The sequence below is a fragment of the Hoplias malabaricus genome, chromosome 4 (genome assembly GCF_029633855.1).
Source record: "Hoplias malabaricus isolate fHopMal1 chromosome 4, fHopMal1.hap1, whole genome shotgun sequence".
NCBI classification, from domain to species: Eukaryota; Metazoa; Chordata; class Actinopteri; order Characiformes; family Erythrinidae; genus Hoplias; species Hoplias malabaricus.
In genome coordinates, this window is record NC_089803.1 from 54235876 (window position 1) to 54260630 (window position 24755).

The window sequence follows — 24755 nt, forward strand, 5'->3', positions numbered from 1 at the left end:
GTTTAAAATATCAGGTATAAAAACTGTGGGAAGAATTAGTAATGTATTTTCCAATCTCCTGTACCATTATCCAATATTAATGACTAAAAGATCTTTGAGGGCTGGATAGTTTTGGTGGTTGGGCTGTTCTCAGAACAATAATGACAATCTAAAACACCATGTTGTGTATGATCACGATGTGATGGCAATTTGTGAATCGAGTATCCACTTCCATCCCTGTTATTTTCACTGAGATTTCTTATCCACTGTGAATCAGCATAAACATTACTGATATGCTGTGGTAAAGTGACATTACCCCCAGCTCCCCACATTAAACTAATCCCGACCGAACAGGGCTTTAGACCACAAAAAACTTCAAAACCACATACTTCACCCATAAACGCACTCTTTAGTAGTTACTCTTTCCAAATTAGATTAATCTTAAATTGTCTATTTAAAAATGGTGTACTACCAAACCCTAGTATCTTACTGTTGCTAATCAGAACTAGGCTAACAAAAACCACAACAGACCGATTGTCTAAACATCAGCTCAGATGCACGACAGAGAAAACTATATCTTGATATAGAATAGTAGTGCAAAATCAGAGTCCCACCTTCATTTACATTGCATTTCCTGTTTCTAACGATTCAAATACATTTAAGAATGGAGATATAATTTTTGTTTAATCTGTGAACTTTTCACAGATGAAGAATGTTCAAATAACCACTCTGAATAATTTTGGAGTTATAGCAAGAGCGGAGCTTCATTTTCTCAATGTTCTGATTGTTCTGGTCATTAGATGTGATCATTTTGGTAGTTGATCTTGTCCTTAATAATGTAATTTTGTTGTGAATTTTATTTTCAAGCTTGTAAAATCTTGCAACAGTTGCTGTGTTGACCTTTAAAACTGAACGTCTAAGAAACTCAGTTTCTTCTGAGCTTACAATGTTTTGCTGTAATGCAGTTCAAATAAGTTAATGTCTTAGCAGGATGACTAGTTACAGACTGGAAAGCCAAGATGGGGACAGAAAGCAGACTCCCTCACCCATATGCAGTGTGACAGGGAATTCTCTAGTGTTAGGTCTTTATGTCCAGCACTGGCACCAGGATTCAGATAGATGTTTATGTACTGGCCAGTCCTGAGATCCTGGGGCTGAGCCAGGATGGTATGCCTCTTTTTGTTTGGGCTAATGCCTCTAGAGTGCAGACTAATGGGGCTACTGTCTTAACATAGGAGAGTGTGACATGCCTAAGTTGAGCTACCATACACTAACTATGGTGGCAAAGAACTAAGTGGTTTATGACAAATAACTGTTCCAGAGGCAAAAGTACCTGTCCTGTCAAAGCACTATTCTCTTCCAGTTTAGAGTAGTAGGAGAGCCATTTGAAGATTTTTTTTTATCTACCCCTGAGAGATGACAATAGTGGCTGCACAATACTTTACATTTTTGACATCCAAAAAATGCCCTTCATAATCACTGCTGCTCCTTAAATGACTTTGGCTAAATCTCAGAAGGCTCCCTACACAGTGAATCACATTGGTTTTACAATAATGGTTCCTAAAGTTTGTATTTACAATTTGGGATTTAGCCATGTGTAGTGACGTTGAGGTCTTGACTATTGACTTGTCAGAAGCTTCTTTAACTCGCAAGTATTTATATTCATCTGTTCATATCTTTTCCTCAGTCTCAGCTTATTGATTCCTGAAAATAATTTCAGACTCATGGCGTAGAGATTTTACTCAACATGGAAATATATTAATAAATGCAGAAAAATATGTGCACAATTCCCAACTGGCTGTATAGTGCACTATTCAGGTGAAGAATTTAAATAGTGCACTAGGCAGGGAGCCATTCGAGACTGAAACTTGCTTGTCAACCTTGCGGGCAAAACCAACGCATAGTGTTGAAAGTTGGCTTGAGAGATTCCAGCTGACCCCCACCCCCAAAACACAGCCACAGCCCTTGCTCTCCACCAGCGTCTTCCCAGTCTAAACACACCTGACTTGTAAATATTCTTTATTGCATTTGTAACGTAAACACTCTCAGCGACAGGCTCGTTGGACGTCTTTTCCCACACTTGCCGAGCAAGGCTGGCCACTCTGTTCTCTAAACAACAGCACTGCGGAGAGGGTGGTAAGGGTGATGTCACTTTTCAGGCCCTGGATCATTTCCAGCCACCCACAGAGACCACCACTACCACAACCATCACCATCCAGCTATAGTCCAGCACACTCTGAGGTGCCTAGAACTTGTCCCCCACAATGGCACTTCAGGGTGACATATTCCTTTAAGCAACACTGTGGTGAAACAAAAGAAACGTGATCATGAATGAGACATATTTGGGCTCCTACGCATTAAAGGCTGACAGTGTCAGCAATGCCACATTGCAACACTTTCAACACCTTCATTCCTGGCCAAAACCATAATACATCATAGAGACAAATGTATTGGGACACAATTAATCACTGGATTAAGTTGTTTCTTTCAGTCACATTTATATCCACAGGTGTCAAATATCAAGCACCGAACCATGCAGTCTGACTTGTTTAAAATTTGAATGTATGGAAGTCTGAAAATCGTTCTAAAGTGCTCACTCAATTTGAGCATAGTAATGTAATAGGATGTGACCAATGCAGCAAATAGGTTTTTCAAATTTCTTCCCTTCTTGGATTCTTCTACAATCAACAGTGAGAAGTATGATCAAAAACTGGCAACATTTAGGAACCACAGCCACTCACCCATGAAGTGACAAACCATGTAAAGTTAGACAGGAGTCGCCAAGAATTGAGGGGCATTGTGTGTAAAAGTGGCCAAAGTTCAGCTGACTCAATAAGTGCAGATATCCAAACCACCTTTGGTATTAAACCAGCACAAAAACTGGTTGCCAGGAGCTTCATGGACCATTCCATAGCCCAGCAGCTGCATGTAAGCCTTGTGTCACCAAGCACAATGCCAAACGTCAAGTGTTGGAAAGCATGTCATCATGGGTTCTGGACTTTGAAGCACTAGAGAGGCATTCTCTGGAGTGTCTAACCATGCTTTTCTATTATGGCAGTCTGACAGACAAGTCAGGGTTAGGTGAATGCCAATGAGAACCTTACCTGCCTGACCACATTGTGCCAGCTGTAAAGTTTGTCCATATAGTGTAGGTCAGACTACTAAAGACATTTCAGTTGAAAAACAGCAATAATGTTATAACATAGTTTCTGACTAGGCTTAATCCATAAATAATTAAAACAACTTATATTCTGTTTTGAATATGTAATTAAAGGGGGGCCTAATTTTTTATATAGTAATTGCTTAAATAAGTTGTTAAAAATAATGAAATGCCCTACCACCCACATACACACAAATTAATTCATTCATTCATTGTCTTCAGGGTCACGATGGGTCCGGAGCCCTCCTGGAATCACTGGGCGCAAGGCAGGAACACACCCTGGAGGGGGCACCAGTCCTTTGCAGGGCAACAGACACTCACACATGCACACCTATGGACACATTTAAGTCGCCAATCCACCTATCAACTTGTGTCCTTGGACCGTGGGAGGAAACCCATTTGGACACGGGGAGAACATACCAAACTTCTCACAGACAGTCACCCACAGCAGAGCTCGAACCCACAATCCCAGGACCCTGGAGCCGTGTGAAGGCAACACCACCTGCTGCGCCACCGTATTTCCCTACCACAAAATCATTTGATTGTAATATGTTTTCAAAACAAATATTTATGGACAAAAATTCATAAAACTGGAAGGGTAAAAGGTGACATTCATGACTGTAATCAAAATGCACTTTTTATAAAATGTATTAGACAATTTCTCACCATTTATCCACTCTCCAGTCTGTTTGTGTGCTCAAAACTGGTGTAATATGTTTACAAAGCCCCAATGTCTGTAATTTAGTGAAAAATACAAACTGTCTGGGTCCAGTATGCTAGGCTTTCTAACTCACTCTCTGCTCATGTCAGAGGCATTTGGAGTCTTTTTTAGACAATGGAGAGGATACCAAACATTGAAAAGCACGAAAAGAGATGATATTGCTCTATTATTCCTGCTCCATATGTGGGTAATAGGAACTTACTTTTGCTGTTTCGGATCACTTAAGTTGGAAATGCATTATTGAGCTGCATTATTGTAAGAGCTACAAAACTAAAAACTTGAGTTAAAAATGAGGATGCTGAGGCTCATAGTGCACAGAGGTTGCAGACCTTCTGCAGAGTCAATCGCTATATAGACCTCTAAACTTCGTGTGGCCTTCAGATTAGCTCAAGAACACTGTGGAGAGAGCTCCACATGACAGGTTTCCATGGCCGAGCAAGTCTTGCTTCATAAAATGCAATGTAAAGCATCGGAAGCAGTGATGGACTCTAGAGCAGTGGAGATGTGTTCTCTGGACTGACGTATCACACTTCTCAATCTGGCAATCTGATGGATAAGTCTTGGTTTAGCTGTTGCCAGGAGAATGGTACTTCTCTGATTGCTTTGTGCTAAGTGTTAAGTTTAGTGGACGGGGGAATTATGGTGTGGGGTTGTTCTTCAGGAGTTGGGCTTGGTCCCTTATTTCCAGTGAAACAAGAGATTTTGAACAATTTCATGCGTTTAACTTTGTGGGAAGACTTTGGGGATGGCCCCTTCCTATTCCAACATGACTGCCACCTGTGCACAAAGCAAGGTCCACAAAAACATGGATGAGCAAGTTTGGTCTGGAAGAACTAGACTGGCCTAACTGAGTCCTGACCTCAACCAGACAGAACACCTTTAAGATGAATTAGAGCAGAGACTGCAAGCCAGGCCTCACAAAAGCAGTTCTGGAAGAACGAGTAAAAATTTCCATAAACGCACTCCTAAACCTTATGGAAAGCATTCCCAGAAGAGTTTAAGCTGTTATAGCTGCAAAGGGTGTGCCGACATCATATTAAACCCTATGGATTAAGAATGGGATGTCACTGAAGTTCATGTGTGTGTGAAGGCGGACGAGCGAATACCTTTGGCAAAATGTGTATATAGACATGCTTTGAAGAGTCCTGGGAAATGTCCCCCACTGTTAATGACATAAAATGCAAAAAGCAAATCCGGTGTCTGGTTGTGTAGTTTAAAGAAAAGGAAAAAATGAAGCACTTTAATTAAACTGTGCAAAATTATTCCTTGAAAGTCCAAATTATATGACCTTTGGATATAACCAATTTATTGCTTAAAAATCAAAGCATGGAAATAAAAGCTTTTAAATGTAATAGCTGAAAAGACCTAAATAGCGTTTCTTCTCCATTACAAATTTCCAAATTACAAAATTAGCTTCTGTGTTCAGTTAATTTTATGCGACTAGTCTCTCAGTGCAGTATCAGAGGTAAGAATTACATTTAACACTGATCTTTTCAGCACTTTTGTGACACATTTAAACAGAACCCAAGCAAACATTGACTTTTCATTCAAGGAACCAAATGCTCTCTGCCAAACTACTTCAAAGGGATGTGAACAGCAGATAAATATTGCCTTAGTTGAGGCCTCTGATACGTTGGAGGCAGGCCATGTACTGCTCACTGTGAAATGCCAAATGTGTTAAGTAACATCTATTCAGCTGACATATTCAAACATGGCCAACATGGGAATATTCTGCCTGCTAAAGGCCATCATTTTAAAATGGTAGATGTGACTGTGCAGTCCACTGATTTGAATTCTAAATAGATCCCCAATCTCTTATTGCTAGATTAAAGCATTGGTCAAAATGAAGATATTTGCAACTGAGACCAGTGATCTTGTATTTTTTATACTTGCAATTGCAGTTGGAGAAATTTCTAACAACAGTTTGCCAAAGTGTTCCTAAACTCTTTTTGGTGATGTCAATCACAGCAGCATGGCTAATTTTAAAGTAGTGGAGTCTGAAGAATCAATGACCACAGATATTTGGCATTTGTATTTCAGCCCTGCCCTTTTCACATATATTTCACAAATATTTTATTTTATTATAAGACTTGTTTAATGCAGCTTATTGCAGGTTTAAAAGATGAGAATATATTAAAATGTAATTTAATTCAAAAAGTAAAAATGTTATATATTCAATTTTATGTACAATACTTTTGATAAAACACTAAAGGCATTTGTAGGGTTTTATATTTAAATGCATCTTAGTGAAATGAAATGACACTAAGATGGCATAAAAAAAGTATGTGGGTTGACTGTCTGGAACTGTTGACAAGGTGTGCTCCTCTATTTTAATCATAATTCAATGAAATAGGACCAGAGTTGACACAGGCTGATGTAGTTGCAGTAGGCTCATGGCAATAACCTTTTAAGTGATAAATAACATTATTTAATAAATTGCTTTAAAAAATTCTCTTTAAGTGACATTCATGATTCACATGAATTTCTAGTATTCAAAATTCACAATTGTACTCAGTAATTATTTAATAACACTTAAACACAACACCAGTAAATCAAACCTCCCCACCACTCAACCCACCCACCCACCAAAAAAATATTAAACTCCAACAGTAAAAGAGGCACCGCGATGAAGGAGACAAAAAGCACCCTTAAAAGTCAGGCTACATTTGTGTTCAGACTAAACATTTGTCATCTGTTCCATTTTATTTGAAAGAATGCTTTGTTCTCTGCTTGGTGCTTATTTTACCGCTCACAGGAGCACTTTGCATAGCATTTTCCTGAAACCCATGACCTCTCTGTATCAAATATCCCTTCAAAAACAACGCATCGCTCTGAGAAAGTACATATATATAATTCATTTCCAAGCAACAACGTTTCCACTATATCTTTGAGGAGAGAAAGCCTCACAGTCCATAATCTTACACCATCAAAACCTCTGGTGGGTGGTAAAAGCAAGTAGTGCACAACAGATTTCCAGGACAGCAGTTTCAGTTTACAGACATCTCTTATTTTCAGGCATAGATGTATTTTGAAGGGCAGTTAACATGTGGAGGCAAAATCAGCCAAGGCAATTGAAATGACACTATTAAAGTACTGCTACTAAATACCAACTTGTTCATGGAGGACCTTACCCTTGGACATCTGGTAAGGACTTTGTCTTATTATTGCTAGACTCTCCTGTAACATGTCATACTTGATCTATAGCTAGCAGTCCAGGAGTGACTTTAAAGGGACAAAAGGTCTGATACACGCTTGGTCAAACAGGTGTTTTCTTAAAGCTCACTTTTACTTGAGGATGCTGACTGGCCTGTGGCTCCATTTGACTCTGCTCCTTCAGGAGGAGCGTTTTTCGGCTGGAAACTGAGGGAGGCGGAGTTTATGCAGTAGCGCTTCCCAGTTGGACGTGGCCCATCATCAAAGAGATGTCCCAAGTGAGCGCCACACTGAAAAACATCATCAGAGTCAATATATGTTAATGTCATTTTGGTTTCATCACACTTTAGCCCCTATCATACATTACTAAAACATTTTTGTTACTATGTAGAATTCCAGTTACCTACCTGACTGCAGCTGGTCTCAACTCTGTGCATTCCATAGGAGAAGTCATCTGTCAGTGTTATTGATTCCTCATTGATCAGATCAAAAAAGGATGGCCATCCTGTAAAAAAAAAAAGAAAAAAAAAGAGGAAAACACTTTTAGGGTCTCCATTAGAAACTATGTTCTGTTCAAAATTAATTTGCTTATGGGCATGTGTGTATTCATCCTTGTTTGCGCTGAACTGGAAGCTCTAACCGAACGGAATCCCCCTACTACCTCTTGGCTTCTCCGTCTCAGTCTCAGCACTCGCTCTGTCTGTGGGACAAGTTCCTTTTTATCTAACGCTGCCAAGCCACTGCTAAGCGTTTATTTTTGTAGCTCATTCCAGACTAGACGTTTGGCGTGTCCCCCTCCAACATCCCTTTCATTGCTTAGGGAGATCCCTGCCTGCCTCGTAATTAAAGGGCAGAATACAGCAGTGGCCTTTATTAAACATAAAGCACATTTCAGCGTGCTCAGAATGTAAAGCAGCAGGGTTCGCTTGCCAGGATTTTTTTTTTTTTGAGAAGGGCTGTAGAGGATAGGAAACACAGTGCCCCCTATAGCTCTTTCCATTTACCTTCTATTTCTTTATAGCATTTAAAAGTGAGACTAGGCAAGATATGGGTTTTTTTGTTCCTGGGGATCCCTAGTGTAATTACTTGTTACAGCACTGTACTGAAATCAGTGGGGAGGAGATCTGTTGCATTGGTGGCGATGTGTTTGTTACCTGCCATAGATAATATTTTACAAAAGGAGCACTGAAGAGGAAAAACTAGATCTAAAAAAATAAATTTAAAAAAATCACATTTGTCAGCAACTCAAAAAGAAAAAAATAGCCCTTCATTGCTAATTATTTCAAAATATTGATGTCATTTTCTCAAAATCTCACCCCATTTCAAAATAATAAATTACTACCTTGTAATATGACCTTCCATGTTAAAATAGTTGCTTAGTTTCTTCAAGTGTAATAATCATCATTTCAATATCGTATGTCACCGCAACCCTGAAACGGATTAAGCGGCAAAGATGATGATGATCTTATTGTATGTCAATTTTGTCTTAAGGAAATAAGTAATTATTTTCGCATAGTATTTTATTTTTCAGGTACTGAGTCATTATTTTGTCTTTTGCATGTCTCTGTGGTGCAAATGAAAAATGGCTTACAACATGATTTTTTTTATCCTCTGATTGGCAGGAACAGGCTTCCATAATTTTTCAGCTTTTTAGAGCTAAAATGTCTAGACATAAATGGACATAATGGCAGAAGCTAGTGGGCAGGATTTGAAGCAACTGCCCATGTATCTCCAAAGGAAAATCTTCCAGTAGAATCAATGTTAATCGATTTTATTAACGTTTAATAACATTAAGTCATTTAGAAGCATTTCTATTAGTCCAATCATCATGTAACTATTGCACAAATGTATTAAACTAAATACTGACAAAAATATAGATACTTGTTTTTTCTTTGGACAATGACTAAATAAATAATTTCTATAATAGTAAAATGTGCAAAGTTGCAGGCCGCATCACAAAATATTTAACTGAAATTTGTTCCTCCAAACTTTCTAGTTGCCTTTCACTGCAGGCAGTGTCTAAGTCTAAAGAAATGAAATAAAATACAGAGAAAAGTATCTGCCTAAGCCACAGGTTTCAAGCTATCTCTTTACTATGCGCCTTTCATGTGGAAGATTTTTGTTCTGAAGAAGGAAGCAAATGCAAAAAATGGTCCACCAGCTCACGGGTGGTCCAGCTCATGGCTCCCTGGGAAGCTGGAGAGTATGGAGGAGACGAAGCTGTGGAGCACTCTTACAGTGCTTCAAGCAGGCACTCACGCTTTAGCATACTAGTCCAGGAAACCTTCCACGTAAATACTCATGGTAATAATAGCTAAAGACCTTGCTTCAGGGACTTCACTTCATATGTATGTGGCGCAAATGAAGTATGACTCATGACAAATTCTCTAGTCATACCGAACAGTCTGAAACAATTTGGTTTGAATTAGTCATTTTTTCAAGAGTGCCGATGATTCAGAAGGTTTGAAGTCAAATAATGGCAGGCTAAGAGTATGTAAAAATGAAAAATATTTAGCTCTCTTAGCCTTTCCTTTCTCTAGCTCATTCTCCTATCCCTGGAGCTAATGTAATTCAAAACAGAGTGAAAAAAAAAATAAAAATAATATAAAAAAAAAACATACATACACACATACACCTATCTATATATATCTATATATATCTATATATATATATATATATATATATATATATATATATATACACACACACACACACACTTTTTTCTTCTTTTTTTTTTGGGACCGGAGCAGTGGGCTGAGCTGAGAATAAACCAACCCCCAAGATTTCCACCGCTTCAGCTTTATCCTGTCGTTCACCCCGAGTTCAATAACCAACAGCATGTTCCTTCTTAATTGCTAAGCGGTACCATACAGTGGTAATTCTAGAGGCTTTTTCCTTTCAGCCAGCTAGACATGAGGCCCTGACGGTTGAGACCATATGCAGAACATCAATGGGGGCTTAGAAGGAGCCTGGGGAGTGAGAGTACTCTCTACAACGGTGGACAAATCTAACTTTCCTGCAAGATGAGAGTGTTCTGGGCCTACAGGAATAATCTTTAGCACAGGTAGAGTTATTAATGTGATGGGGATATATCTGAGCTTGTAGGAGGCGGATCACTGGTGAGATGTTATCTGTGGTGAAAAGCAGAAGTCAATTCTTCACCCCCTTACAGGCCCAGCGTACTCCAGTATTCTCCAACTTCAGCCTCCTTTTCTCCCTCCTCCCCAGCCAGGGAGGCGTTGCTTGGCTGCAACTACAAAGCCACGAAATTCCACTCAGACACAGGAAGCTCTCGGGGGAATATAAGAATCCTATGAGTCAGAGCAGGAGAATCCCAGTGGATCGTTACTGCACTGATCTAATGGAGCTTTATCAGCAAGGCAAGATGCCCAGTGAATGGAGCAGTGTGGCAGTGCTCTAACAAAACAGGAAATTGAGTCTATATGAGGCTGGGGCTGCTGCAAGGACCGCATGCAATGCAGGAGGTTTTGGCTCTTGTCTACACATCCAAGTTTGAAATGACTCTGCGCTACTAAAAATCCTATTTTTTTTAGCCCCCAGCCCACATGGTTCCCATTACAGGTTGTTTTCTGTGGAGACTTCTTGCATGCATATAGATTGAACAGAGAGCAAATAGAGAATAGAGCACACAACACCACAGGAGTAAATGTTTTGGAGTATAGAGACGTGATACATGAACAGGCAGTCCTCGCACCATGTCACTCAACAATCGGATGGTTTAAGGGTGTTCCAGAAAGCACAAAAGACCAATTTTAAAACATTTATAACAGTAAACAGCCATAAAATGTACCCACAAATTTCTGCCACAGTAAGAGCTTAATTGAATCAAAGTTATACGCAGACATGGGCAAAACTGACTAAAGTAACATTGCAATGGCCCTGTTAGAAAACTTGGTTCAAGGTTGCAGAGTTGAAATGCATAAATAAAACTAGACACATACTTTTTTATCCAATATGATACAAACGTACTCAGAGTTATGTGCTAATTGCAATGAAAGATGGAGCTGCAAAGTTCGGAGCGGACAAATTAACAGAGGGGGAATTCCAAACGTATTACTTATGACAGCAGGCTAGTGTTTACAGCCAATACATTAATCTCAGAAGAGCAGATAGTATTCATTAAAATAACTGGCTGGATATTTTGTAAGCTTCTTAAGTCAGTGTGTTATTTCATGTAGGTGGTATACCTCTTAGATTAATAAGCATGTGAGCCTTTTTAGCCTGCATTTAGCGCCTATTAGACAGCTGTGTACACACACATCCTTGCAATCAACCATAAAAAGGGTGAAGAGGTTAACCTCTCCCTTTAGAGGAGTATAAAGAGAGTGTGTCAGGGGTAAAAAAGTCAAATGTAATTATTTTGCTCAAAAATGAAATATCTACAGAATAAATTATTCATTCATTCATTCATTATCTGTAACCCTTATCCAGTTCAGGGTCGCGGTGGGTCCAGAGCCTACCTGGAATCATTGGGCGCAAGGCGGGTATACACCCTGGAGGGGGCCAGAATAAATGAATTTATTATATTTTATAATCACTATTAAATGTTGTGAAAGAAAATGTACCATGATTCCCTAATAAAAGACCTGTGCCTGGTGAGAGATAACATACCACCGCAAGAGACCCAAGCGAGTAAAAATGTGTTTAAATCACTTCAGTCCATTTGTTAATTTATGCTGCATTACATTTACCTCAGAGCTGGGAATGATGTCACACACAACCTGAGCACATTCCAGTAAGACATTCAGCAAAGCCTATGCCCTAGGTTTTCATTATAGCTTTTTACAAGTTAGCATTGTTAGTAGGGGGTGTTCCTATTGAAATTTCTGATGTCCAAACTCAGCACTGTGCCAAGAAATGTTAGCATTACTGAATTTTATAATGCCAAATCATGTAATATCATATATTAATATCATGTTTATTGTGCCTAACATAAATAAGATTCAATAAGCTTTTGCAGGTAGTGTCGCAGTCACACAGCTCCAGGGGCCTGGAGGTTGTGGGTTCGATTTCCGCTCCGGGTGACTGTCTGTGAGGAGTTGGTGTTCTCCCCATGTCCCTCTGGGTTTCCTCTGGGTGCTCCGGTTTCCTCCCACAGTCCCAAAAAACACACGTTGGTAGGTGGATTGGCGACTCAAAATTGTCTGTAGGGGTGAGTGTGTGAGTGAATGTGTGTGTGTGTGTGAAGGACTGGTGCCCCCTCCAGAGTGTATTCCTGCCTTGCGCCCAATGATTCCAGGTTGGCTCTGGACCCACCGCGACCCTGAACTGGATAAGGGTTACAGATAATGAATGAATGAATGAATAAAGCTATTGAGCTGCACTAGTTGAACAGGCTTAGTTCTATAAGGAGATCATGACCACAATCTACACAATATTGCCAAAAGTATTCATGCACCCATCCAAATCATTGAATTCAAGTGTTCCAGTGTCTTTCATGCAGACTGCTTCTACAAACATTTGTGAAATAATGGGTCACTCTCAGAAGCTCTGTGATTTCCAGCATGGTACCATGATAGGATGCTACCTGTACAGTTGTAAAATTTCCTTGCTACTAAATATTCCACAGTCAACTGTCAGTGGTATTCTAAAAAAAAAAGTTAGAACGGCTGGGAATGACAGCAACTCGGCCACAAAGTGGCAGACCACTTCAATGACAGAGCAGGGTCACCGAATGCTTTCTGCAGAGTCAGTAGCTACAGACCTCCAAACTACATGTGGCCTTCATATTAGCTCAAGAACACTGCATAGAAAGCTTCATGGAATGGGTTTCCATGGCCAAGCATCTGCAACCAAGCCTTACATCACCAAGCACAATGCACAGCATCGGATGCAGTGGTGTAAAGCACTCTGCCACTGGAGTCTAGAGCAGTGGAGACATGTTCTCTGGAGTGACATTCATGCTTCTGGCAGTCCAAAGCATGAGTCTGTGATTGGCCAGCAATTGGACAATTTCATATTCCCAACTTTGTGGGAACAGTTTGGGGATGGCCCCTTCCTGTTCCAACATGACTGCGCACCAGTGCACAAAGCAAGGTCTATAAAGACATGGATGAGCGATTTTGGTGTGGATGAACTTGACTGGCCTGCAGAGTCCTGACTTCAATCCGACAGAAGAACTTTAGTCTGACCTGATTAACGTGCTTCTGGAAGAATGGTTTAAAATGCCCAATAACACACCCTTCCCAGAAGACTTGAAGCTGTTATAGCTGCAAAGGATTGACATCATATTAAACCCTATGGATTAAGAATGAGATGTCACTTAAGTTCAACTACAATCACTTTCTAAGCAGATCTGATCATGTAGTACATATAGGGGTGGTTTCCTAGACAGGGATTAAGCCTTGTCCTGGACTACATGGCATTTTCAACTGTGATTTCTCCATTGAAAGAAGGATATATTCCAAGACTAAACATTTAAAAACACATTAAAATAACAGTAGAATGTCAGTATTTTTAGAACCGTACCTGAGCCGGAGTCAAACTTCTTATCTGATCTGCAATAAGAATTAAAAAATTTATTACATTACAAAAATTAAACTTGGAGCAGACTTATCTAGCAGCAGGTCTATAGAATCATGCCTAATAGAGGAATGTTCTTCTCTTATGCCAAATCTGTCCAACATAAAGTTCAATATTCCATTACAAAACCAGCTCTTTCTTGAGTGTTTCATTTTTTCTTACTCCATTCTCCCTTCAACAAAAAAATAAATAAATAAATAAAAAAATTAACATGGGAAACATCTAGCAAGCAATAAGCAGGCAATTTGTGCTAACTGGGAGAAAAGGTTGGAGAAGGGAAGGTACTAGGGCTTTGCCTGTCTCCTTTGAGTACATTGCTTTTGAGATATGGGCTAACGCCAGCCATAAATTCAGCAGCCTTTGAAGCTCTCCAGCGAGCTGTGGGAAAAAGGCGACCTGGTAATGGCTCCTGGGCCAGTTTTGGACACCCTGTCAGGTAGAGTTAACCTTGGGCTGCTCGCGTCTAACACGTGTGGAGCAGCCCAAACTCACCAATTACACCACAGCACAGACACACAGGGGCTTCAAAAAGAGCTTGAGCTCCAATACTGTACACTCCAAGAAAATCTAGCACATAAAGGAACAATTCACTTGGCTCTTATACTATATTATACTTCAGTTCAGTACCCTTTAGCTTGAAATATATATTATAGCACTGATACCCATAGTTCTCCCCATGGTGCATCTGACTTAAAATGCCTCTTATTATTACACTTTGATTGAAAATTGTAGATTACTTGAGATGCTAAACATTTGATTATTATCATATTTACACTCCTAAGCAGGAAATGTCTTAATGGTTGATTTTATGTGCTTTGTTTTGTTTGCTCTATAGTGTTATTCCCAGGCATCAAACAAATGCAAATGTATATATAACCTGTCACAATTTCAGTCAATTTTTATTGCATAATTTAAAAATAAAATATGTTGTACTAAATTTTGTATTAATATATAAATAATTATTTCATGTAATTCAAATGTATAGCTAGCAGAAGAAAAATAACACTACTTAAAATAGCTTAAACCATATCATGCAAGTGAGCTGATTGTCTAACTCAGATAGGAAGGCACAGAAATAAAATATGATCTAATGAAATACCATGACCATATACAGTGACTGAAATAGGATTACTTTTAAAAAGAGAGGGAAAAAAAAGAAAAACTTACAAGAACAAAGGGGCATCACAGACAACACATTTGTAGGTTCCCTCATCTTTACAGTCTGTGTACTCTCCTCTGAATGCACTACAAATGTAAAGACACAAGTACTCATGCTCTTAAATCAAACATTTCAACATAGCAATAAGCCATATGCTATTATTATGCATTACAGTGATTCACAGTGTTACAGTGGCTTTAAATTACATATTCAATATATAACAAACATTGATAATATTCATAATATATTTTTCTACCAGGTAATATACACTAAGCTGTGATAATATTGAAAATATTCTAATACAGAATTTCAGTTGACGTTTAAACATACGCAAAACATTATCAATAACTTCTTCCATGGATCAGGCAATTGTGTTTGGAACAGTGAAATATTTTACAGGTCATGTTTTATTTGAAATATAGTTTATGGTCTAAAACTTTTAAATATTGTATGTCTCTTCTCATCCATGCATTTTCCATGGCTTGACAACAAATTGCATTTTTGCTGTTCTCACTGTGGTTGTTCACATACGTGGTTAACTCTGTCATGAAAGTCAAGCCAGTTCATTAACGGTTTCCTCCTGACCACTCTGGTCAAGTGGCTCATCCACTTGCACACGGCTATTCCTGATTGGGCTGCTGTGAGGGTGACATGCAATGGGACGCCATCACGAAAAGAAAAAGGAGAGCCGCTTGGCTGGCACGAAGCTTGGCTGCAGCCACAGGCCACACTGCTGGTGAGCAAGCCGCAAGTCTCCCAAATCTCAGCACCCTCACCCAGGCTTGGTGCCTGGGGCATTTTTCACATTCCTCTTGCCAATGGGCAGATAAATACTTTCCCCACGTGTGCTTCCCAGCCACAGAGGGGTGGGGGAGCCACAGAGTTTTCCCTTCTTTTCTGCAAACGCACCCCATTATATGCTGGCATCGTCCGACTACTTTACTCCCTTAACCTCATCCTCTCAGCCAAGAGCCAAACAGAGCCAGCAACAAGCTCTGACCAGTCTACAACCAACTGTCCATACAGGCACTACAAGAAGCTCATGTGACACCTCTTTGATGCATTGTTAATACATAAATCACTAGGATGAATGCTTGGAATAATTTGCCCAAACAAAATCATCCAGAAACGCACCAGAAAACCTCAGAAAATAAACTTGTTTTAATATCTGAACTACACTGACTGAAAGAAATCAAGGTATACACTACATGATGTCATGGCTCTCCATATGATGTTGTAGACCATTAAAGGACTCTACAAAGCTCACGATTAAAGTGATTAATTTACACAGTACAAAGGGGTATTTCACTAAGTATTCTGCAGTAAATCTGAACAGCTTAAGCTCACGTTGAGGACTATCTAATAATATCGCTTAGCTCTTCTCCAAGAAGGCTTTATGTAGGGTTTTAAGGAATACCTCAGAGTTTTTGAAAAGACTTATGCCATTGGAGCTTGACTGACCAACTTACCTTGTTGAAATGTGAATGTGCAGGGGGAATCTGGCTTAGGGGAAGTTTCAGGTTTGTGAGGCCACGAAGAGAGATTGTCTAATTGTGAAGTGGGCTGGGCGAATTTTCATTGCGCCAGACTAGCTCATATAGCATAGAAAATTTTAATGACACAGGAATATTTGGTGGACCACCTAGACTGTGTTTGGACATCTTATACATGAAATGTGGGTAGGGAATAATAATAATAATAATATTTGAATGATCTGGGGATATCTAAGAAGACTTGCATGGTTAGTTCAAGTGTATTTTAATTTACCACATTTTAAGTTCATATTTTCAAGTTTTGTTGATATTAAACATTGGATTAGCATTATGCTAACTGCAATAGGTTTCATGTTAATGATCTCACAATGTTTTTATATGTATATTGAATCATTCTGTTAAAATGTGAATGTCACCATTTAACCTCACATAAGGAAACACAACATATTACGAATTACTTCAAATTATAGCTTTTTCTCCTTGTTAATTTAAATCTATTGTATACATTTTTCAGGCATTGGGGAAAGCCATGTGTCCTTTAATATGCAACCTGTCATGAAAAAAAACTGAATTTTTCTGAAGCATAGGACATTACCCATGAATCTAATTTACCCTTAAGGGCTTCTTTCAAGAAGAATGTATACGTTCGAGCCACATAATTTACTGGGTCCTTATGATTGAAATATATGAGTACAATTTCTGTGACATATTTTGCAGCAAAAAAAAAAGCTTGCCTTACATTCAAGAACAATCAATGTTCCAGATTTATTGGCGTCCAAATTTTGCTTCTTACATTTACAAGACTAACACGGCTAACAAACATTAGAAATCAGTAGTTACCTCACTCTTCATAAAAATACATTTAAAAAAATATAGACACAGCCTGGAGTGGGAGTGCGACATTCAAATTTGCAGGGGTAATTATTTATCCCATTTTTTTGTCTTACTCACCTTTCTGTGCCCTTTTCCTGTGTGACATGATATTGCATGGGTGTCAGGCGCTTCTTTAGTTCCTCCTGAGAGAAGTTTTTGGGCCATGTCTTCTTGGTGCGGCATGTCCCTGGAGCAGTTAAAGATTGGCAGGATGCAAGTCAGTGTTTCTAGCTATAATTCTAAATCAAACTGCTAGAACTGGCACTGCAAAAAATAAAATAAAAAAAATATGGGCAAACCAAACCAAGCCATCAAGAAAGCCGTTTAAATGACAACGTTTTCTGCAGAATTCCAAGCAGGAGTCAGTACTTACTGTGCTGGCACGTGGAGCACGTGTATACACACATCCGTACATTTACACATATGCGTAAGCATGCACTCAGTCGTGCCTGAAGATGGCAAAGCACACTTATTAGACGCACATGCTCCACTTCAGCAATCTGACATATTTCTATAGAACACTAAAGAAGTAAACCCAAAAATAAACTTTTGAGGTTGATATTTCGTGACTCTTGCCTGGAAAAGTCATACAGTAACAAGTATCAATGTACTACACTACAGCAGCTCAGTGAAAAATGATGTGCTACAGCCAAAGTATTTGATGCACAATGCTCAATATTCATAGATAAATTATTAATTCATGATAACATTACTTAGGAAGGGAATTTCTACCTCTACAGGAATTAGTGTAAGCACAGAAACAGTCTGTTGCAACAATGCTGACCTCTAGAGGTAACTCTAGAGGTAGAGGGGGGGGACAGTAGGTTTTTTTTTTTTTGAGAATCACAAGGTGGTCCTGGCTAAATGTGCACATTCCAGTCTCACAAAACAGTCTGAAAAGGATAAAACAAAGTGCTACACACCCTTGTCCATTCAAAAATACATTGCATTATGCCAATTTGAGAAACAGTGAAACTAAACTTTGTAGAACAGAGTAAGGAATGTTCATCTTGACCACTAATAGAACTTCTAAGATACTTTGTAACAAGGTTTCACAATGTATACCCTTATATACCACTGGGTCAACAGCAGATTAAAATGAAATACAACTAAAATACAATTCTGAGACTCTGCATGCCTTTTCCCTCCATTTCCCCTGCTTTCAACGAATATTAATTACCAGATAAGAACACTTTAACTGTGCATGTGGGGCCTGTTGTGGCTCACCACTGATGTGTTGGTTTCAGTGCTGCTGAAGGCGGTGCACTGGGGCTCCTGTCACTTGGCCTATGTGGAGAATTTCTCCCCACAAGATTGAAACCATGTGAACAGAGGAAATAATGGGGTCTTTAAAAGGTCCCACTGGTGAATGGGTTTCATTGATGGGCCCCTCTCTGTCCAGTGAGTACAAAGTTACGTTTGACACAAATTCAGGGAGGAAAGGGGGGTGGAGAATGCAGAGATGGGGTGGGGGGTCCCCTCTTTACAGGACTCCCCCATATTCTCCCCTTTCTGTAAGGGGACTTCTGGATCCTATTAAAGAGAGGGAGGGGTGTGGGGGGAGTAGCTTTATTTATTTGCCTAGAAGAGCTTCTGGGGAGGCATCTAAAGAAATTCTGGAATTTGCCCCACGTCATCCACTGCAAATTATTTGGTTTTGGAGTGCCAAGAGGACGCACTCTAAATTTGCTCCTTTTTCCAGCACTTTGCATTGACCATCTGAAGTACAAAAGCATTTTACAAATTAAAGGCATGATTAAAACCAGTTCTTTTCATTATTATGAAGTTCCTGTCGAGAGGTGCACAGCAGAAGACTACAAGAATATGTGCTATTTATTCTAGTCGTCTAAAATACAACCTAATTACAAAGTGAACGGTGTGAGGGGGGAGGAAAAAAATACTTAATGCTTGGCTGTGCATGCAAGCTTAAAGGAAGTTAAAGAACATGTTAGGAGTCAATCCATGAGCAACTGAAGAATCTAGACTGAGAAAGGGGTGAAGAAAAAAATGTGATATTAAGCAAGGGGTTGTCAAATGCAGAAAAACACTCAGTTCTCTATCCAGCTCAATGAATAATACACTGTTGTGTTCCTCTTAACTGTTGACTACAGAGTGCATGGTCAGTGGTCAGTTTGTAATGATTAAGGATGCACCAATCCAAATCTTCTCTTTCAGTATCAAATACTTGATGAGTGTACTGGTTTACACAAAATACAGATTCATTATCAGTGCTCTGTTTGCCATAGAATATTATGAAAATGTCAGGGACCACTCTTTAATTTCTTTAATTTAATTTCAGTAAATCACATATGCAAGTGGATTATATTTACACTACTATGCAAAAGTTCAGTCAACATTAATATTCACACAGACAGCAATGTGCTTAATTTAACATTCTTTTTGCTTTATAAATATACATTATATATTATAGTTTTATATTAATATAGTTAGTATAGTAGTTTACAATTGCACCAGTACTAATTTTGTTACAGTTTAATTACCATTAAACCAAAAACAACATGTTTATCATTATGTTTTCAACTGGTGCATCACTAATGCTTATTAGTTAAGGCTTTTGTGCTATATAAGCTAGAATGCATCTTTTCTGGGACATTAAATCTTCACACCTAAAGCAGCTTGAGTCCAGTTACTAGAACGTCACCAAGTAAGGCACAAGGTGAGGTATTCCTGCAATTGACTACAGTATGAGTCCAACACAAACCTCTTGGCGAACACTCACACATGCACACACAGAAGAAAGCGTGTGTTAGAGCTCACAGAGGCAGAGCACGCTACACACATACACACACACACACACACGCAGCAACCAGTAGACCTGAAGGAAGCCCGCAGGCCTTGAGTTTAACAGGTTGGCTTTTGGTCACCAGATGCAGCAGATTGAACCCGGACATGGCTGCCGCTACCACTGTCGATGCTGCTGCTGGAAGGAGAGCAAAGGACAGAGGGCCGTCCACTGCTCAGGCTAGAAAACAAAACATAGGCAGGGCACAGGAAGGACAAAAAACAAAACATTGGTCAACAAAAGCTGTCAGTTACAGACACATACGCATAGGGTAGAGAGGTCACTGGCAGGATGGCCAACATCTCTCATGCAAGTAAAACGCTTAAACAATGGAGTGAGGCAAGTGAGGGCGATGAGTAGAGGTCATGATGTTAGCAAGTAGCACCCAGTCTACGTGGAATTCCTTGCAGGCAAAGAGATTAAATTGAAGGATACTCAAGGCTATGTTTCAGGAAAAGGATGAAGACACTAAGGAAATGGTAAAGAACATTAAAAGAGTTCATGAAAAAGTTACACAATTTCATAAAATCAATATAATGATTACACATAAAAATCAAGACCTTATTTATAATATTCCTCCCCAAATAAATGTACATACACATCTCAGTACTAATAAGATTTATTTTTTCTGACACACCAGTAGAAGGTCCAAATGGACAGGAAAAAACAGGAGTTCACTCTGACTGCTTCTGAGTGGTTATTTTAAGCATTGAGTAATGCAGAACAAAGCTGAAGAAAGAAAGTTGTTAAAAATAGATTAATGGAAGAGTAGAATTTGGATGACATGGTTGTTTCAAATTAGAAAACAACATAAGGGTACAAATTCCCTACCATTATCAAAACAATACTGACTGCTCTGGCTGTAGCACATGAAAAAATCCTCATAAAATGCCCAAAATGACAGGAGGGAAGTAGCCAAATTATATGATGACATAAATATTCTATTCAACAAGGGCATTAATAAAATAGACAGAGTATTAACTAGGGCCTGCCTGAACAATCTATATTATCAGGATGTAACTAAATTTGGATATTAAAAGAATTAATGTTAACAGAGATAGAGTTTTCAATTGGAATAGGTAAAGATCATCAAAATGGCTTGTAGTATAAAAATGTTTAATTTTTTACATATAACCCATCCCTCTCCAATAATAATTCCAGCCTGTATTATGAAAAGGATCACCATTCCTGAGCATTTGAATAAACCTACTTTTATACAGCAACACAAGCTGATTTATTGGGAAACACAAAACACCATTAGTGCCCCAATTATATAATAATATAAAACACATAAAAAAGAAAAAACAGATGAAAAAAGGTAAAATCACCCAGTGCTACAATGTTTACAAGCTTACGTTTGTTAAGTCAGTCTGACAGTTGAGAACTGAGCATCACTTAATTCAGTCTGACGTTTCACAGATACACCTGACAGTTTTGGAAAATTTTCCATTTTAAGTTTCATTCTGAAAAAAAAAAAAAAAACAAGCCAATATCATCTGTTATCAGAGTGCTAAGCTGATGATATCAGGCAGACCCTGCTAACTTAGTCTGTCTTAAATTGGTGAGAAGTTTTCATGCAAAAAAAGTTTTGAATCTGGTAGCTGGTTGGTCTTAGCTTAGCACTAGCAGAAAAAAAACACCACTACATTCTATGTTTCTTGTCTCTAACTTAAACTTCAGGTACAAGAGATGCTCATTTACTCATTTTACCATAAATAAACAAAACCCTCTCCCACAGGTGGTCATGGAAGCTAGAAGTTTTAAGTTACCATACCTAGTGAAGCAGGTAAGGTGACATTTAGGAGCCGCCCCACACTCAAAGTTGACCTTCTGTGCTGGCGCATCGCCAAGGACACAAACGGGGCCATTGGGGGCAGGCACCGGAGAAGACAGCAAGCCATCCTGGCCTACAGAGAACTTGAGCAGAAATAGCGGGGTGCGGCTTAAGGAAAAGAGTTGAAAGGAGTGGGCCAGGTTCACTTACACAGCAGAGAAGAGCGAGGACACCAAGCTACGTGATCAATAACTTTCAAATGTATAGGTCTAGATCTTGCTGGGTCAGGCCAGATGTTAAATATTATACATTAATTGCAAATGGTCACCCTTAAACTGTTGTAAGCTTTATGGACGTTGGAAAACACAGCATCTGAAGGAAGGAAATACAAAAGGAGCCTTAAAATGCTAGAGTTTATGTGAGAGGTCCATCTAGTGGCCAGAGATATTTTCATCTAACCCACATACTTGGGCATAACTTATCTTTACAGCCTTGTAATTCAAATGACATTTAATTTACAACCCAAACTTTAATTTACATGCACAAACCAGGGGGTGGGGTGGTATATTTATAGGCAAAGGAGGGGTAAAAGGAGTTGACAAAGTCTCAATAAAGTTACAAATTACATTGCATGTATCATGTTAAATAGTCTAACAGCGGTGTGTAATTCTAGCCGTTCACATTCAACTGACAACTAACCTAATTCAGCTCCAATTTCTGAACTGCTTCACAAAATGAAAAAAAAATTATTACATATAAATAATTAAAGAAATTATATATATATATATATATATATATATATATATATATACATATATATATATATATATATAGCAAGTTACAAGATGTTCCATCAAGGAATATTTAATATATATTGAAGCTTGCAAGGGCACATTTTAAAAATACACAACCCTGAAGCACCAGACTATAAATAGCAGAGTATGTTTGGTTACACTCACAAGCTTGTGCCTGCAATTGTTCCAGACTCAAAGTCCAGACCATCTGCATTCCACAGTAAACCTGTGTGGGACCTTTTGTTATTCCTTTTCATTCACTAAAGGTGATGAATTTTTAAAGAATTAGCAACATCATCTTTCCATAACATTTTCATCAAAATAAAAGAAACCTGAAATGCTATGTAATGTAAGCACGATGCATCATTAGCATCACCTCATTGAATCTGTCAGCATTAACAACGTAAGCTGTCAAGTGTCTACAAAGAAATTTTCAACAGATGCAGAGTCATTGTGACTACACCTTCAATAGTTTGGGAGAGTAACTGAACTTCCATCAGCCTTCATGCAGACAGTGTCAAGGTAAAAAGCTGTAATCAGATGTTTTGTCTTCCATACCAATGACAAAAGACAAAAAAAAACTTTAAGGGGAAGATCAGAAATACTCTGTGAGATATAGTCCACTCCTCCAGGACACAGCTTTATATCACCTTATGTGGCTGTGGTGGCTGGATGGTGGTTCAGTGCTCTACAAACTTACAGCAAACATCTGTTACAGAGCCAAGTGGATTTGCGAGCAATCATTCACTACCATGTAGCACGAATGATCCTCCTGTTAACTGCCATTCAGTCTGAGGAAAACAGGCATCCTCTGTCAGTTTTAAAGAATAGTATAAACTAACTGTACATTTGTGCAGAAGACTCACGTTACAAAAACTGGTATAGACACTTAATGTGTTTCTTTATCTAGTATCTCTTCAAGCACATGGACTGTCGTTATCATCATCCAGTAGTCAGTTTCATATCATGTATCATCCTTATGAAATATGTAAAGGGACACACGAGATAAATGGCTTATACAAAGTATTATACATCCTAATATAGACATTTAAAATGTCCTCTCTTGTGTAATGCTACTCACTGGACCAGAGGGCCTAAATGTCTCATGTCACAGCAGCAAATAAAGTAAGGGGGAAAAATGTAAAAGACTACTCTGTGGCCATAGATAAAATTGGTTTATATGGTGATTAAACAGTCCCCATTCAAATATATTTTCCAGAAAACTAATGCCACTAAAGCTGTCTTAAGTTTTCAAGACGACTGTCTATTTAACGGTGTCATAGCACTGTAAGCTATAACTGTCAAAAACAAAGGCACAAATAACCAACCATTGTTTTAAAGGGTTTAATCAATAAAACAATACGTTGAAAACAAATTGACATAAAACGTAGGCCTCTCAAGTTAGCAGCTACACATTAATAAACATGAGACTGAAGCTGACATATTCGAATTTTCCATTCCACCTTAAACGTGCATCAGAACGTACAGCAGGTACCGAGAGCTAGACAGTATCAGCATCGCTATTTAAGGTGGGGCGGATAATTCATATAAGAAACATTAATACTGAGACAACTTAAGTTTTTTTTTAAACAACGTTATCCAGCGGTAAAACTGATGACGCCAAACCGTCTTCATCATTTCAGGAGGAACGACAATTTGAGTATAAAACCAACTTCTGCCGTGTTACATAACTAAACGTTAAGGAAAATACGCCACTACAGAGCACCAGCGGTGAATGTCTGGTCTGGACATGTTTTGACTGTAATGGTAAAGTGTGTTAAACGTACCGTTAAAAAGAAGTAGTAGAGAGAGAGTTGTGAAGAGTCGGACCGACCGGTCCCGGAGCTGCATGTGTTTACAGAGCCGAGCGGTCACTCCAAGCAGGACTTGTTAGGAATGAGAGGTGCATTGTGGGAAATGCCTTTCCCATGGGGCTCGGCCACAATCTCCAAATATGAGCAACGAGCAGCGTCTGACCATCTCAGGGAGCAGAAGTGACCACTAGTGCTTAGGGGAAATATTATACAAACATTAAATATTTTTTTGAGAATTTGAAAAGGATTAGGCTACTCCCTCATTCAGTGAGAACTGTCTTGCATTATTTAAACACTTTCAATATGCACAGGCCAAAAGTTTGTGAATTCTTTGTTGCTTTATTCTGCTCCTTAACAGATTCACCACAGTTGCTCACCTCACTTGCTTTTAAACGTTTTTTAAACGTAGTAGCAAATAAACTCCAGTTTTGACAGAAAAACATTTTTATTTATTAGCTGGAAAATTATCTTTGTGAAACAAGTGTCAAA

At 38.8% G+C, this 24755-nt stretch overlaps 1 protein-coding gene across 4 annotated transcripts; it reads right to left on the reverse strand.

The window, feature by feature from the left end:
• Window positions 1–6071: 6071 nt before the first annotated feature.
• On the reverse strand, window positions 6072–24390 carry msrb3 (methionine sulfoxide reductase B3). Of its 4 annotated transcripts, none has more exons than XM_066669278.1 (7): window positions 24240–24342; window positions 19918–20064; window positions 17160–17268; window positions 14724–14801; window positions 13503–13531; window positions 7421–7518; window positions 6072–7303 (listed from the first exon to the last, which is right to left on the reverse strand). In XM_066669278.1, exons 2-7 carry the CDS (start codon window positions 19991–19993, stop codon window positions 7133–7135), a joined length of 561 nt encoding a protein of 186 aa, XP_066525375.1. In that variant the 5' UTR covers window positions 19994–20064; window positions 24240–24342; the 3' UTR covers window positions 6072–7132. The 4 variants fall into 4 exon arrangements, with proteins under 4 accessions (XP_066525375.1, XP_066525376.1, XP_066525374.1 ...); XM_066669279.1 differs by lacking the exon at window positions 24240–24342 and adding an exon at window positions 21659–21678; XM_066669277.1 differs by lacking the exon at window positions 19918–20064 and adding an exon at window positions 21659–21801 and having other exon boundaries at window positions 6074–7303; window positions 24240–24367.
• Window positions 24391–24755: the final 365 nt, after the last annotated feature.